This window comes from Suricata suricatta, chromosome 5 (assembly GCF_006229205.1).
Source record: "Suricata suricatta isolate VVHF042 chromosome 5, meerkat_22Aug2017_6uvM2_HiC, whole genome shotgun sequence".
NCBI classification, from domain to species: Eukaryota; Metazoa; Chordata; class Mammalia; order Carnivora; family Herpestidae; genus Suricata; species Suricata suricatta.
In genome coordinates, this window is record NC_043704.1 from 130,717,977 (window position 1) to 130,735,899 (window position 17,923).

Sequence of the window (17,923 nt, forward strand, 5' to 3'; positions counted from 1 at the left end):
GTGACACTATTCACCAAGGGCATCAGCAGGAAGCCAATCTGGGGAGGAAGGTGCTGGGCTCAGTTTGGGGGACGTACAGGAACCCACAGAACACCCACCCCTGCGGAGAGGCCCACCCGCCCATCTCTCTCAGGGCTCAAGAAGCCGTGGGAGCCTTGGCACAGAGGTGTTCTCAGCGGGAACAGAAGCGGCAGTAACACTAGCCGCCCTACTATGTGCCCAGCATTGTGCTAAGAGCTTCTCACGTCCTTCCTCTTCCAGTCTTCACAGTTGCCCTGTGGGGTGGGTATTCACGTGCCCATTAGACAGAGGGGCCCCCTGCAGGCCTAGTGATTAGACCGGCCCCTCCACAGCTGGGCCAGACTCAGGCCCCAAATATGAGGGCTCTCCCAAAAATTCTCTTTTCCGTTAGTAGAAGCTTAAAATTTAGCCCGCAGCCCAGGAGAAAGTGGCAAGATGCCTTAGTTAGGGAGTGCCCGGGTTTGCTCACAACTTCTGGGGACCGCCCTCCACACCAGAAGAATGATCTCTCCTCTTCTGATAACATATCTTACATATTTTCCTGCTTACAGTCATAGCCTGTTGAGCATTTTGTTTTTGTTTTCATGTGTACGAGCCTCCTCTCCCACCAGGTAGGAAGCTACAGGCGATCAGGACACGCCGCGGGACTGCCCCACAGCTCCGGCCCAACACTGCGCACACAGCCAGTGCTCAGCAATTCCTCCGGGTGAAAATGCTACCTCTGCCCAGTCACCCCAGAGCCACTGGGACACTGTCAGTGAGGTGACCTGGACACCCTCTGGCTCAGATGAGGCAAATCCAAGCCCCGATGGATGAGCACTCTTGAAAGATGCCAGCCAGCCAGCCAGCAGGTATATTGGAGGGACAACAGGGGCAGACCGAATAGGAGGTTAAGGCTAAATTCCCCTTTTCTGCATCGCTCCCTATGAAACAGTGTGCAAACGAGCTGGCTGGTGGGCCAAACGCAGCCCATCACCGTGTATGTACTATTTGACTCGTCCACATGGTTTTAACGTGTTACAGTTTAAATGAGTTGCTATCTTTTCCAAAGTGAAAAGTTGCACATAAAAATCTGGATTTCTAAAGGCAGTAGGTTTTCAAAGGCCCACCTTTACCAGTTCCCCACAGCCCCTTGCCCCACCTACCTCCCTGGCGGTCCCGCCAGCCCTGCCCTGGGGGGCGGGGACACACACCCCAGGTGCGGAGCTGGGCAGAGCTCACCCGCCTTCACCTCCAGGCGGGCAAGGCGCTGGTACTCACCCGCGCTCAGGGTAGTGAACTCCAGGAAGCGGTATTCGTAGGACACATCTATCTTGGTTTCCACCTGAGGCCTCTTTAAAGTTGAGTAGATATTTCCAGGCCGTTTGTCATCACGTTTCTCTAACTTGTTCAGTCCGCAACCCATTTCAGCAGCTGCCAGCAGAAGCTAAAAGGAAGGCAAGAGGGGGGTGATTTTTTTTTCTGAGATTTTGTTTTTAAACACCGTAGCGTACAAGACCCCGTATTTCCCTGAAGACTACATAAAGGACCTCAGCCTTTATGACGCCTAGAGCACAGTTCGGTGGATGGCCGGAACACCTGAGGAACTTGCTCAGCCCCCAGGCTGGCTTCTCCTTCTCTGAGGACACCATTACCAGCGGTCCCGCGCATTTGTGATGACACCGAAAGCCCATTTGTCTTCTTTTTTCCCCACATCTGAGGAAAATAATACCTCATAGTGCCTCAGTGCCACTATAATCTGCACACAGGATTAAAAAATGAGATCTTAAAAGCAGCGTGGCACATTATGGTGTCAGCCCATCTGAAAAGAAGACAAAAACGAGAGCCGTGTCACTTTCGCTGTGGCTGCTAAGAGAGAACAATAAGTTGTTGGGACAGTCTCTAAACTCCGAAGTCCTTCCTGCCCTCACCAGTCATTATTCAGACAGGAATTTATACTCATAAAGCATCTGTAGAAGTAGACGGTGGTATTTTTATGGGCTTCATCTAAAAGTGCCCCTTTCATTCTTTTTTAGACCAAACCACATGAAATAATAGCAGGCTTCACGCTCTTGGAGAGTCATTTTAGACCAAAATGAAGACTGGCTGAACACTAATAGCAGGCCAGGAGAAATTGGAAGCAGAAACCACGTGCATTAGAGTGAGGATCTGTGGCTGCCATTTGAAGGGAAAATGGAGAAATGTTAGAATCGTGTGCATAGTAGGGTGGGCTCCCAGCCTCGTGAGGGATTAAAAACAATGAAGTTCTCTGTTTATTTAGGCAGAATGACATTCACGAAATGACTTTTTATTCACTCTCCAGGCTTCGGCGGAAGATGTTTTCCTTTGGTGCACTGAGCACGACCAATGATTCTTCGCCCTTCTCTGGGGTAGCAGAGCCGCCATCAAAACATATTTCACAAAAATATTAACTGGCTGTGAATACCACAAACAGAAATGTGGTGACTGCTTCCTTTCAGAGATAAGGATTTCCTTTGGCTCGATCCATTCACAAGGTACCCAGCTTCCTAAGGCAAATTGGCAAGCTCCAGAAAAACAAAGTGAACCTCAAAAAAGCAGTAAGTGGGGGAGGGAGGGGAAGAGCGGGAGAGGGTGGTGTCGTGACAACCAGGCCATACTTTTCAGTAATTAAAAAGAGTCTGGAAGGATGGATGAGAACAGGAAGGCTTACTTACGCCTTAATAAGAGAACATTAGTGTCCAAAGGGCTGGAGCAGACATGATTTATGTGCAAGCTGCATGAACTGATTACTCGTAAAATACTCCGTAGTTCTGCAGATATAATAGTTGATATGTACAGAGGCTGCATATTTAACGGCTAAAAAGCAAGCCAAGGGGCATCTGCTGAGGCAAAGCAGAAGAGATGTGGATGGGAAGGCTCCTGTGCACTGGGGAACAGGTAACCTGGCAAGATGAGCAGTGGTACCACCAGAACAGACCTGAAGTCACCCAGAGACTCACTAAGTCAGTCACTTACACACCTACCTCCCTAGGAAAGAAGATGTGTTTGGAGCCCTCAAAAACAAAAACAAAAACAAAAACAAAAAAAAAACCTCTTCCTCAAAAATCCTCCCATTCTTGTTATCCTAATAAGGTAAATTCTAGCATTAGAGATTCATTCCTTTGAAATTAGAATCACTCTCCCTCAGGATCTCCTTGGAAACCACAAATACCTCCAGGGGAAGAGTAATAAATTAAGCTTGTGGTGGTCTATAACACTTTAGTATGAGTTAACATCTTCTAAAAAGGACAGGTTTCCTGAGAATAGAGAAAAAAGAGAGAATTACCAGGATGAGTAAAAAGACTGGGGAAAAGTTAAGGAGGTAGAAGGAGGTAGGTGATGGCATGCCAAGAAGCATCAGAAAAATTCTCCCAATTTACAATTTTGAGTTTAAGGTTTCAATCAGATTGTCTCAAACTTGAGGTCTCTGCCCAAATTCACCCCAAAGGGCACTGTGTGTATCTCACAGGACATGACAAGGCCATGGGTAAGTCATCTAGGTGGTCTGATACAGAAGAGATAAACAGTACCAGCCAGCAGCAAAACTATAATATCGGTGAATCCTCAAGGTCTCAAACTTTAGAGATTCATTTCATTGAAATATGTAAAACCCCAGTTAAGCAACGGCCTTTATGGCACAACTCTCTTTGGGAAGGTAGACATATGAAGCAGTTGTGAGCAAATAAAGCCTTAGTGTGAATCTGTTTTTCTTACTCCTTTGTGTTGAGGACCCTGCCTTATTCACTCCTGGCACACCTGTATTCCTTTTAGTTCCTGTGTTCTTCCACCAATCCCTACCCTTGTCAAAATGGTGAAGATTTTCACATCGTTCTAAAACTCTATTACAGTGTGGCACCTGGATGGGTCGGTCAGTTGAGCATCCAACTCTTGGTTTCAGCTCAAGTGATGATCCCAGGGTCCTGAGAACAAGTCCGGCATCAGGCTCTGAGTGTGGAGCCTGATTCAAATTAATTCATTCATTCATTCATTTTCTCTCTCTCTCTCTCCCTCTCTCTCTCTCTCTCTCTCTCTCTCTCTCTCTCCCTCTCCCTCTCCCCTGCTTGTGTAGTCTCTCTCTCTCTAAAATAAATAAAACTATCTATTACAGTCCCTACTATGCTCAAACCAGAAAAATCTAGCTTACACAATGGAGGAAAAATAAAATAGAACAGTACCTAACCATACAGTTTACTATGTGAGATTTCAAAGCTCATACTAGAATCCCACAAGGAGCCTGGGGCAGGGATGAGTCTGGGCCTTGGGGGCAGGAGAGGTGGGAAGCAGAGGGAAGAGTGGAGAGAACAGCTTTGCCAGATGCAGGCATTTGGTGCCTGGTGTGGCGGCACATCCTCTCGGACTTTCAGGGAACGTCTCAGTGAAAGCACATCTGCCTCGGGTAATAGGGCAGAAGGTAAATGATAAGTGTAATGGCTTCGAAATATGGTCCCCAAATCCTTTGACACTCCCGCCGTTGAAAGGTGGGGTTCACGTCACCTCCCCTAAATCTGGGCTCCATACAATATGATGAATACACTATGGCAGAATGGCACCACGCCCGCTTCTGGACCTGGACCTTTAGAAACTAGAAGCAGGTATCTCTTGATTCTTAGGATGCCGACTCTTGGATCCCAGCCAGCATGCCATGAGGGAGCCCAAGCAGCCCCAAAGGGAGGCCCATGTGGAGAGGAACCGACAGCCAGCACCAACTTGCCAGCCATCTTGCTGGTGAGCCATCTTGGAAGTTGAGCCTCTGTCTCAGTCAAGACACTGACACCATATGAGGCAGAGACAAGCTGTTTCTACCAAACCCTGCCAAAACTGCAGATCCCTGAGCAAAACACACCATTGTTTCCGTTTCCAGCCTCTACGTTGTGGTGTGATTCATTGTGCAATATAGAACTCATTCACCAAGTTTGTTCAAAAATACCATGGCCTGTGCCTCCTCAGTAGAATACCAAGAGACTGCCTTGTATGTAGAGGTCCTGTTTTACCCATTCACCCTTGGGAGGGCATTTTGGTTGTTTCCAGGTTATTTTGAATAAAATGGCTATAAACATTCACACAGAGGTTTTGATGAGGACCTAAGGTTTCATTTCTCCAGGGCAATACCTAAGAGGAAGATTGCTGAGCTGTGTGGTAAGTGCAGGGGTCCTGTTAATGAATGAGGCTTCTCTTTCCACACTCAGGGCAGCCAGATGCTGACCCCAGGAGAGGCATGGTAGAAGGTGAGACCCTCTGAGAGACTGACAGATTAGCCTCTGTACCCTGGCTCACTCTGCAGCATCAGCTCGCTGGGTGGAATCGTGAGCGGTGCTATTCCTGGCTATTTCCCCTTTCGTTGTTGACTATTTCTGTAAAGGACACACGCTAAATATCACTTCTGTGTGATGAGATTCCCCTGGTACTTTATCTGTGGTCCATCCAGCCCCCACAGCTCTGCCCTTCCCTGTTCTGACAGTCACCTCACACTGACACCTGACGAGAATCAAGTTACTCATTATATGTGTGAGTGGATCACTGATCAGCTTTGATCATGTGACAGTCATACGGGAGATTTTTTTTTCTTTTGCTTCTACATTGGTCTTCCCAGAAGACATCCCTGCACCCATGTGTATGGGCCTCTCAAGCATCAAAGAAAGTACCAAGAAAAACCTTCCAAAAGCTCTTCAAAGGTAGAGCAAAGAGAGGAAGGTTTTCCCTATTCCTGTGGTGCGACAGTGGGAAAAAAGCCAAAATACACATATAGTTCTCCAGCAGAAACTGACTGAAAGTAATTAGGGACTAGATGCTGATTATGGAGGAACAGAAGGTAATCACCAGGAGGCTGAGACTCTAGGTTCAGGAGAGGACATTAGACATTGCCAATGACCAGAAAGCAGAGATCCCTCAAATGGTGAGACTCTGGAAAACCAATTCTTTCCAAATCAAACCTAGCATGAGGTGTGTCTTTGATACACCGTGGACAACTTCATGCAGAAAATGTCAGCTCCATGCAGGAGGGGACTTTTCCAAACTCATGCGTACGTGCGTGCATTCATTCATCACACATTTATTAAGGTCTGCCCACGATTAGGAAAGATGAAAATGGGAAGACCAGGCCCTGCTCTCAAGGAGATCAGAGGTGAAATGAGGAGAAAGACAATGAACAGAGCACATGGTGCTGCTGTTCTGGAAGTGTGGGCAGAGTGCGAGACACTCCCAGAAAATCTCTGTGATATAAAACAGAGAGCACATCGCCACAGACTTGGTTCCAGAAAAAGCTGATCGGCAGTGGGGCATGATGTCCTGTGTCATTTTGAATGTTGAAATCTTAAAATTTTTAAGTATTTCTAATTGTTTTTAAAAGGCTTCCCCACATGCACTCCAATGTTCATAGCAGCAATGTCAACAATAGCCAGAACATGGAAAGAGCCTAACTGTCCATCACCTGATGAGTGAATCAAGAAGATGTGGTATATATTCACGATGGAGTACTACACGGCAATGAAAAAGAATGACATATGGCCCTTTGTAGCAAAGTGGATGGACCTTGAGGGTGTCATGCTAAGTGAAGTAAGTCAGGCAGAGAAGGACAGATACCATATGTTTGCACTCATAGGTCTAACAGGAGAACAGGAGAAATCTAATGGAGGACCAGGGGGAGGGGAAGAGGGAAAGAAAGTTGGGGAGAGAGAGGGACGTAAAACTTGAGAAACTATTGAATATTGAAAATGAACTGAGGGTTGAAGGGAAAGGGGGAGAAGGGGAAAGAGGTGGTGGTGATGGAGGAGGGCACTTGTGGGGAAGAGCACTGGGTGTTGTATGGAAACCAATTTGACAATAAACTATTTAAAAAATAAAAAATAAAACAAAACAAAAAACAAACAACAAAAAAAAATAAAAAAAGAAAAGGCTTCCCAACATGCTCAAAAGACAACTGGAAAGCCACTTCAAGAAGAATCTCCACCTTGGGGCGCCTGGTTGGGTCAGTTGGTTAAGCATCCAACTTCAGCCTAGGTCATGATCTCAGTGTTCCCAAGTTCGGGCCCTGCGTGGGGCTCTGTGTTGACAGCTCAGAGCCTGGAGCCTGCTTCACATTCTGTGTCTCCCTCTCTCTCTCCCCGCCCCTCCCCAACTCAAGTGCTCACTCTCTCTCTCTCAAAAATAAACTCTTAAAAAATGAAAAATAAAAAAAAGAAGAATCACCATCTTAAAAGATTACTTTTTAGCAGGGGTTTCTAAAACCTCAGTTTAAAGGTTCATATTTACTATCAACTGGCGTGCATGTATTTAAATAATGGGGGCAATAAATGTAGTTATATTTTCAAATACAAATTAGTTTCATTAAGAGTAAGCCCTTATTTACCACACTTGTCACTAATCTGTGGCAGGACTGTAAAGCTAATGTTAACAATTGCCAACAGCTCAAGACAAGCAACCAGCGATGGGGCGGTTCGTGAGATGACGCTGGGTCAGTCGGAAAACTCGTTTTTTACTTCCACACTCAGATCCCGCGTCTGGAGCCTCAAGCATGTTTATTAAATCACTCAGTCACCCAAAGTAAGAACTGACCATCCACTTAAGACATTTTTACATGACAGGAACATCTCTCTCAACCCAGAAATGTAAATGAAAACTTGAAAATTCAGAGGGTGTCAAATCTTGATATCTTACAAACATAGTCTTAGACAGAAACCCAAGGACAACTACAGTTTATCCATTGAGGGACGGGAAGAAATGGGGGAAGGAGGTGAAGAGGAATGAACTGCCGGTTATAAAACAAAAAAGGCAGGATGAAAAGGACAGTACAGAATATAGTCAGTGACACTGTGAAAACACCACAGGGGACCTACACGTGTTCTGATGCGCACTGAGTAATGTCTAGAGTTATAGAACCAGTGTGTTGGACACCAGAAACAAATACAACACTGTATGCCAGCTGTACTTCAGTAAAATAATCTGGGGGCACCCGGGTGGCTCAGTCAGCTGAACATCGACTTTGGCTCAGGTCATGATCTTGCAGTTTGCAGGTTCGAGCCCCGCATCGGGCTCTGTGCCAACAGCGCAGACCCTGGAGCCTGCTTCTATTCTGTGTCTCCTCTCTCTGCCCTCCCCTGCTCACACTCTGTTTCTTTCTCTCTCTCTCTCTCTCTCAAAAATAAATAAATATTTTAAAATTTTTAAATTAAAAAAATATGTACCTGTTCAAAGTGTTCCTGATTCGATGCCAAATATAAAAACTAATCTATATGAAACAGTATTATCTGCATGGTACTGTTGTGTAGGTGTGTATAGACATATGTTATACAAATTATAATATATAGTGATATATAGCTCTGTGTATATATATCTCCACCTTCTTTTTTTTTAATTGGCAGGACATAGATCACAATGTTCCCAGAAATTTCTTCTAGGTCATGAAATGATGAGTGACATTCTCTTTATGGTTTTCTGTATTTTTCAAGTTTTCTGGGCTGCAGATACATTATTTTCCTCATTGAAAACCATAAGAGGCATGCTAGCCAGCCTCCAAGATGACCCTGAATAATCCCCCCCACACCCATGGTGGCTGGGGCTGACCCGGGTAGCCAGGAGGGCACGGCAGAAATGAGTGTGGTTTCCAAGGCTGGGTTACAACAGGCTTGTGGGTTCTACCTCACCCTCTCTTGTATCCCTCACTCTGGGGACACCCAGCTGCCACGATCTGAGGACACTCTAATAACCCTACCGAGAAGTCCCAGGACAGGGAACTGGACCTCCACCCAAGAGCCAGCGCTAACTCAACCCCGTGCGGAAGCAGGTCCTTCAGTCCCAGAATAGCGTCCAGCCCAGCCCACATCTTGCCCACAACCCCAAGAGACACCCCAAGTCAGAACCACCTGGCTCAGCTGCTTCTGGATTTCTAATCCACAGACACCCTGTGAGATAATAAACGTTTACTGACGATTTTGGCTGCCGAGTTTGGGAGTAATGTGTTGTATACCAAAAGATAAGGAGTACCGGGGTATTTCCATTGTCAAAGGAAATCACCTGCTTACCATCCTCCACCCCCCACATCTCAGTCGGGGTCTGATCCAGACCACCTTTCTGCCCTCCTGCAGTCCCCATCCCAAACACCCTTTACTCAGCACAGCTCCCTTTCCAAAGAACTTGCCCCTCCAGGTGGAACCTCAGAGAAATCCAGATTCCCAGCCCCCCTCCCCCCCCCCAGGCCTGCTGAATCAGAATCTATATTTCGATGACAAGTGATTCATTACCTTCAGAGCCGCAGTAAAGTTTGAGAAGCCCTGGACAATGGGTTTCCTGGCTGAAAACTCAAAGTGAGTCTAACTAGTAGCCAGAGGTGAGAATCAACAAACTAGGAACAAGCCCCGTTTTCCACTCTGAACCCTCTCCAGTCTCCTTCACCCTGGCCTCAGCCAGGCCCAGGATCCTGCTTAAGCCTCTTATCCAGGGCTGAGAACCCCAGTCTAGAACATGGCCCTGCTGACCCCCTTGATTCCACTCCTCCACCTCTTGAACCTCTTTGCACCTCCGAAGCACTCTTCCTAGCCTTACTGCTGTCCTCCCAAGCACAGGCACACCCCTAAATTTCTATCCCCAGCCCTCCTTCTGTCTCATTCTCTTAAGATCATTTTCAGTATAAACCACTTGGGACATACAGATAAAGATTTAAAAAAAAATGAGACATGCTTTTTGAGAAACAGAGAGACAGGGGGGAGAGAGCCAGTGAGCATGTCCATGAGTGGGGGAGGGGCAGAGATCGAGTCCAAAGCGGGCTCTGTGCTGACAGCAGGGAGCCCAATGCAGGCCTGGAACTCAGGAACCTAACTGTGAGATCATGACCTGAGCCAGAGTCAGCCACTTAAGCGACTAAGCCACCCAGGCGCCCCAGAAATGAGACTTTTGAAATGCAGTCCCCATGCCCTTCCTTTCTCCCTTCTTCTATCCCCGCTTTTAACTGTAACAATACTGTGACAGAGGGTCCAGTCTTTCTCTTGTTGTGGCACCTTTGGTGTTTCTGTCTGTTTTTTCACAGCACCCCCAGGCTAAAAGCAATACTTCCAGTTCCACTTAGGAGGTAGTTAGGTCCAAACAACATAATAATTATTCATGTCCAAACAACTCATTAGCCTTTAAAAAAAAAAAAAGCACACAAAAACTGAAAGAATAAACCTTTTTCTTTCATTCCTAAGTTATCACCATGACTTACTTGTGGGATGTGTGCATCTCCTGGTCACCACACAACCTCTCAAACCCTGGAGTCACACGGGGCGCCACCACCCTCATTTAGGGGGACAACCCTGCCTTACTTTCAGGAGCAGTGGGTTCTTAGCAGCCACCTACATGCAGCTTCACAGGAATAGGATGGCCCCGAAAGGAATGCGGTGCTGTCTAACCTCATACTGTAAACGGCCCGAGAGACAGTAGTCCGCATGCTCTCTAACATGTCAAGTAGCACTGTGTTCCCCTCTTGAAAGTAAAAAAGCCCATCACCCTGCCCTCGCTGTTTGCTGTAGTGCCCCGGGGTGCTTTAGTACAGAGTTTGGGAACCTCCGATATGTGGTAGTGTCGAATATGCTCAAAAAGTTACATAAATGCTATCGTCGCTGCCTTAGCCCTCATACCCCTCTCATGGGCCTCGCCTTACCTGTTTTGGCCAAAAAAACCTTGCAGTCTCCATCCCAGCCTGGTGAACATGCCCAAGGACCTGTTTCAAGATCTTAACCTTTCCTGACATTCCCGATGAGTATTTTGAGACAGAGGAAGTGCATGAGCAGGGGTGGGCAGAGAAAGAGAGAGAAAATCCCAAGCAGGCTCTGTGCCATCAGTACAGAGCCTGACATGGGGTTTAATCTTATGAACCATGAGATCATGACCTGAAACGAAAACCAAGAGTCAGATACTTAACTGACAGAGCCACCCAGGCACCCCTACCATACTTTTAAAATTGAATTTCATTTATTATTTTTATTTGTATATTGTCTGTTTCTCTGCTCCTAAAAATAAGGCAGGGTTGTCCTCCCCCCACCTTTTTTTTGGTCTTTTGTATCATTTTAGTATCCTCAGCATTTGGAATAGTGCTTTGCATGTTGTAAGTGCTTAATAAAGGAGGATGTGATGGGTAATTTTATGTGTCAACTTGGCTAGGCTATGGTACTCAGTTTTGGGTCAGACATGTTTGTGTGTTGCTATGGGGTATTTTTCTTTCTTAATGTGATTAACATTTAAATCCGTAGACTCTGGGTAAAGTAGATTATTCTCCATAATGTGGATGGGCCTCACCCAATCCGTTGAAGGACTTAAGAGAAAAGTCTAAAGTCTCCCAAGAAAGAAGGAATCCTGCCTCCATACTGCTTGACTCAAGATTGTGACATCACCTGTTCTCTAGGTCTCTGGCATGCTGGCTGGCCCTGCAGACTTCAGACTTGCCATGTCCCACAATCACATGACTCAGTTTCTTAAAACACATCTGCCCTGTCTTCTCTCTCTCTCTCTCTCTCTCTCTCTCTCTCTCTCTCTCTCTTCAGACTTAGCCTCATCCTGCAGGACTTGGACAGACACTTATCATCTGGTAAAGGATGGAATACTTGGAAGATCTGCCTGTCTCTCTCAAGTAAACCACTTCAAACCACAGCGCAGGGGTTGGGTGCACACGGTCTAGAGCTAGACCACCTAGGTTTAAATCCCAGTGTCTCCATTTCCTAACAGGGTAACCTTGAGGAAGCCACTCAGCCTCAGGTTTCCCAACTGTAATATGGGGGGTGGGGGAGGGGAGGTTCAAAGAACCCACTGGCAGGGTGAAAATTCAATAAGTTAATATTGAACAGGACTTAGAAGAGCTCAGACCCTTAGGAAAGGCAGTGTAAATGTTAACCATCATTGGTCTTATTACTAGTATTACTTGTTATCCATTGTAAAGATTCCTTTTGACCTGCCTATGGCCAAAATTACACCACACTGCAAAGTGTGCTTATATGGGTCCCAAGACAGTGGAAAAATTTCAAAAGCCCTCTCTAAATTACAGAAGTGTTTAAATGAACAATCTGATTTATTGTACTTGGTATTTCTGAAATTTGGTAATACATGATTCAGTCACATTCCATTACCCGGCCTCTGTGATTAGCCAACTCTTTTCCTTTTTAAAATTCTTTTTAATGTTTATTCATTCTTGAGAGAGTGGGAGCAGGGAAGGGACAGAGTGAGAGTGAGAGAGACAGACAGACAGACAGACAGAATCTGAGGCAGGCTCCAGGCTCTGAGCTGTCAGCACAGAGCCCAATGCGGGGCTCAAACTCAGCAATCCTGATGTCTGGCACTTAACAGGCTGAGCCACCCAGACACCCCTAACCCACCCAGACACCCCTAACCAACTCTTTTCTTATCCAAATTTATGGATAAGGCCTACTGCAATAATTTCTTTGAACTTAGGCATTTGGGAGCTATTCCATAAAACTTGAAAGATTCCTCAGGAATCTTCAATTCCTCAAGGTGAAATACAAAGTAGGAAATTTCAAAACACATATACACACAAATGGAAGCTGAAAAGCCTCTGTGAAAAATAAATGCTGACCATGAAGGGGGTCTGCCTACAGAACAACAAAAGGAGACATTTTAGTTATAAAACCCAAAGAAAAGTTGTCATGGATGCGCAGCTGGCTTCCTGGTTGAAAAAGTGTGGAAACACCCAATACCGGTTCACAAAGTAGCTTAAGAGTTGGGCAGTATCAGACTAGCAAGGCAAAACACAAGCTGATGATGACTTTCCACCACTGGCTCCTCTTGGCGCCCCAGGACACCTGAGGGCTGGAGTCCCCTCTCTGGTGCACCACAGAAGAGGGGCAGGCCAGGGCACCATCCCCCCCATCATCCGGTGCAACAGGACACAGAAGCTGCCGGCCCTCCAGCACTTGCTACACCACAAAGGCAGTTAGACCCAGGAAAATGCCAAAGCAAAGCCCTCAATACCCCCAAATAGTGTCTCTCCTCCATCTCAGTCTTGGCAGGTAGCCATCTTGCGTAGAATGTGACCTGATTTTCTAGCTCTTTGGTCTGGCCCCGCTGAGAGCCGATTCTTCTTCCTGAATTCAGCCCAGGTGGGGAGTAAGTCACACAAATGCATATTTAAAAGCTGGACCGAATTCTTATTTGGAGAGCAAGGAATTAACAAGGCTCAAGCAGTGGCCATCACTTGCCTGCTGTACGGGATCTTTTCACAGAAAGCATCCTAGTAAAATATGCAATGATAATAATGAAAGCCCCTTTGGGGGGCCAGGAGAAAAGGGAAACTCAAATTTATGTCAAAAACTGAATGTGAATGGGAGAAAAGATCACACACATGCAAAACCTTTAAAAGGTAAACATAAAAGAAATGTCTGGCTAAATTTATCTCTTTGTCAGTGAAAAATAGCCCAAGCCTTAGCCAAGGGTGTTGCCAACTCTTCAACTAAAGGAAAAGAGAGAAACGCTTACTGTGGAGCAGTACTATCAAACAGGGCTTTCAGCCATGGGGAAAAGTCGCCACCTCTGCCCTGTCCAGCTCAAGACCAATAACCACATGTGGCTCTAGAGCACTTGAAACCTGGCTAGTGAGACTGAGAAGCTAAACTGCTAATTTTATTTCAATTCATTTTACATTTAAATGTAAATAGCCACGTGCAGCTGGTGGCCATGGAACAGGACAGCTCAAACTCAACAGCGGGCAACGTCTTTCTTTTCCTCCTAAATCTAAAACTAAAATCATAGTCAACGGACAACATCGTAAATTATCACCTGGCTGCCCCAAATTCAGAAAGCGTAAAAGAAAAAGAAAAGATCCCAGTGTGTTATTTCTAGTGCCTACCCAGTTAATGTTTCTAGTATACCATGGCTTCACGGATTTGGAAATCTATGCCTGTAGCTGTAATCTCCTTTGCGAAACCAGAAGGTCACAGTCTCTTCCCTGCATCTAGGAAGCACGAAAAAGCCAACTTAGAGCAAGTTACTTGACTTTTAAGCTTCAGTTTCTTCAAGGCTAATGTGCAGATAAGAATAGTATTTGCCTCTCATGAGGATTGAATCCAAAGAATGCATGTAAAGTGCCTAACAGTGTCGGCAACGAGTACGCATTGGGAGATTAATTATTATTTTGTTAACAACACTATAAAATCTATAATGAAATAAGAACAGTGCTACTAGAATGGAAGTTAACGGTCGGCACGTTTTCCGAGGTGGAAACACTTTGAACCTGTCCCCCAGGCTATGGTAAAGTAACTCTAGTGAAGTTGGGGCCCTGACATCTTGGCACTCATTGTCAACCTCCAGACGGGCAACTGCCCAGACGGGTACCATCATGAGTCGCCAGAATCATTTAGCCAATGTTTACTGTGCCCCCCTATTGTGACAGGCACTGTTCTAGGCTGTCAGATCAGAACAGTCCCCAAACACATGGCAATGTCTTGAGACTCTCTACCATCTGTCATCTGAACCCACTGAGACAACCTTGGCCAGATGCAAATATTTCATTCTGGGGTCGCAGGCAGTCAAGGAGGCTCAGTTCCTGTTCCTAAATCAGTCAAGACTGGGTTCAGCTGCTGGCCCACAGAATGGGACCAAAGGGCAAGAGGACCAGAGGGGAACCGGCCCATTTTCTCAGCCAGGACAAGAGGGTGTCGACAGGTCATGTTTCTCACCGACAGTCCAAATCACTTTAACAGGAAGGCTGTTTTCTGAGCCTTCAAAAAGCCAAATCTGATCTGCCTCACAAAGCAAACACAACCGCTTTCAGCAGCCAGCTGCACAAGCCGGTGAAATCCAACGGGAATCTCCTCCACCAAGTTCACATCAACCAGACCGATACGTCAGAAATCCCCCAGGAGTTTCTAAGCAGAAGTGTACTGGAATTCTGTGGGGTGTGGGGGTTATTTTTCTTTATACAGAAAGCATTCAATCAATCTTCCTTCACAACCAAGGGTACATTCCCTTGTGGAATTCCCTTCTCTGAAGATCGCTACAAATAAAATATTTGTCTGATCATCTGCAATAATTTAAGTGTAAACTCATTCACTGGCAGAGTCAGGGATTTCTTACAGCTGCTCCACCTATGAAAACAACGTGCTCCACACTGTCTCGAGTGTCCAATTTCTGTACCCTCTAACGCTAAACACTGGTCAAACCATGCTCTTGACTTTGGGATAGGAAATTAGATAGGGCTGTCGTACCTGGACGCCCATACTGGTATTCTTTGCTGGGGGGACTGTAAAATGGTACAACTGTGTTGGAAAAAGATCCCAGAGCTTCTTACAAGGTTCACATCCACCTCTTCTATGATCTAACAATTCCACTCTTAGGTATCTACCCATGAGAAATGAGACCATAGGTCCCTAGGAAGACTTGTACACAAATATTCATAGCAGCTTCATTCACAATACCTCAAAAACCTGGGACTGACTCATGTGTCCATTAATGGGGGAAATATATTGGCAAACTGTGGTATGGACATATCCTGGAAGATAACTAAGAATAAAAAAAGACCAAAGTACTGATATATACAACATGGATAAATTTCAAAACTATGCTGAGTGGAATACCGTAGAAATTACATTTGTAGGGATTCAAGAACATACTAAACTAACAGTGGGAAACAATCAGCAGTGCTTGCCACTGAAAGAGGGAACGGGGATGAGGAAACTTTCTGAGGTGATGGTAATATTCTCTAACTTGATAGAGACTAGGATTACACAGGTGTTCACATCTATCAAAACATTGGGCAAATATTATTCTAAGATCTGTGGATTTCATTCTATGTATATAAATTTTACCCTAGGGGCGCCTGCGTAGCTCCGTCGGTTGGGGTCCGAGTTCAGCTCAGGTCATGGTATCGCCAGCCATGAGTTCGAGCCCCGCATCTGTCTCTGTGCTGATAGCTCAGAGCCTGGAGCCTGCTTCAGAACCTGTGACTTCTTTCTCAGCCCCTCCCCCACTCATACTCGGTCTCTCTGTCTCTCAAAAATGAATAAATGTTAAAAAAATTAAATTTTACCCTAAAAAATTCATGAACACATGTTGAACTGAGTTAATAAAATGTGCACTAAACTGTTTAGATGTGACCTATGCCAATGTCTGTAATTCAAAGTGCATAAAATAATAAGCTGGGACAGAAGGATGGATGGATGAATAAGTCGACAGATGTGTAATAGAGACAATATTGCAAAACTAGACTCTAGATATGGGTATATGGGTGGTTACTGTTTTTGCAAGTTGTTTATATTTCTAAAAAATGAGATAGGTGGGGGAAAGAAAGATTCATAGTGCCCCCTCCTTAGCCCACCAAGTTAGAAACCTGGCAAGACGCCCATGCCTACCAAGCCATGAGCCCACATAGTTTCAGTTCTGCTGCAGAGTGAAGATTGGAAGAATGCAAGTAGCCTTGCAGGAGCTCACATCACTCATGCCAAAGATTTTCTGCCTGTTTCCCTACAGACAAAGCAATTATTTGAATGGAAGCCAAAAATTCCTGCTCAAGAGGGAGAAAAAGAACTCATTCCCAATTTGTTCTCTTTCAATTCCTGCACCAATCTATTAACGAACTGCACAATACTCCACTTCCATTTGCCCCATGTCCATTAACCCAAAAGACTAACAAAGAAAAATCAACTCAGCCACACGATATACAGAGGATGATGTCCCAGATCTTGGGGCCAGAAACCCCACTGAAGGCAAAAGAGGATGCAGAGTCAGTCTGAGGTTAAAGTGATTTCACTGAGGTTAGCGCACACATGCACAAAAGGGCCCCAAACAGCCTGTTGCTTAACCCCTCCATGGGGTTTGGTGACATCTAGGGTCACTTGAACTTGGGAGGGAATTCAGCTGTTCAGAGGTACAAATTAGGAATCCCGGCAGCCAGAAACACGTGGGGTGCACAGAGTGCCCTACCCATAGGCCCAGAGGTCACTCGCATTACGCCCTACGCCGCCTTCCTTCCTGGCATGGCCTCAGTTATCCTGAAATGACACATGATGGCAGGAGCTGGAAGACGCCTAGTCTGACTGCGGGCCCAGCATCTGAAAACAGCTGTACCAATTACAAGAAGGGACTGTTGCTGGAAACCCAGGGCAGTCACTCAAATATAGGGATTTGTGCCAGACTTAAAAAAAAAAAAATACACACACACACACTTTTTTGTTGTTTTTAAGTCCCCCAACAAATTCACTGCCACCCCTCAGTGTCCCTGGGGACCACCCACAACCACACAGGGCAGCTAACTAAGCATGAGCAACTGGAGGCAATGCGGAGCGTGCCTGGGTTTAGCACTTTGGCCTCCACGCGGCTCTCGCTGCCAAAGACAGCGATATCCTAGGTCAAGGGCACGGGCTCCGGTCCGGGGAAAGCGAAAGAGGAGTGCTGCATGCCTGACAATCGGGTTTTTTGAAATGTACTCGGACACCACCCCACCAAGGCCCCGACCTACCCTGGAGTCCCCTGAGCCCAGAAAAGTGGGTTAGAACGAGGAAAGAAAGCCCTTACAGAAAGAGATGTGCCGTTTTCAGCGCTGGGGACTTCCCGCGCCCCGAGTCTCAGTGCCTCCAGTGGCTGCGGCGCTTCCCCTGGACGCACAGCAGGTCTGCTCCCATCTACTCAGCACCCCTGCGCCGGGAACAAACCCACCTCCCGGGGCGCACGTAAAAGGGCGGCTAGAGCCTCCTCCCCACCCCACCGCAGCCTCGTGCCTTCCAGAACCGGACTCCGTAACCGGCTCCCGCCTGATCTTTGCCAAGGACCCCCTGCAGCAGTGTCCCAGACCCACCTGTAGCCTCGAAGCTTCCCCTCTGCTTCCTTCTTAGGCTCCCCCGAGCCTGAAGAGCCCACGACCCTAACAAACTGCTCTAGGGTGCCTCTCCCCAGTGCGTGCCACGGACGCTTTTTTTCCCCCCCTCAAAAAAAA

At 46.3% G+C, this 17,923-nt stretch overlaps 1 protein-coding gene across 1 annotated transcript in view; it reads right to left on the reverse strand.

Annotated features, from left to right (window-relative positions):
- LOC115291265 (raftlin-like) overlaps nucleotides 1-17,592 on the reverse strand; it is an 83,287-nt gene extending 65,695 nt beyond the window's left edge. The window contains exons 1-2 of the mRNA XM_029938768.1: nucleotides 17,506-17,592; nucleotides 1,282-1,447 (exon numbers count right to left, since the gene is read on the reverse strand). Coding sequence (XP_029794628.1) covers nucleotides 1,282-1,426 — 145 coding nt within the window. The 5' untranslated portion in view covers nucleotides 1,427-1,447; nucleotides 17,506-17,592. The remainder of the gene's footprint in view (nucleotides 1-1,281; nucleotides 1,448-17,505) is intronic.
- Between the last annotated feature and the right edge of the window lie 331 nt (nucleotides 17,593-17,923).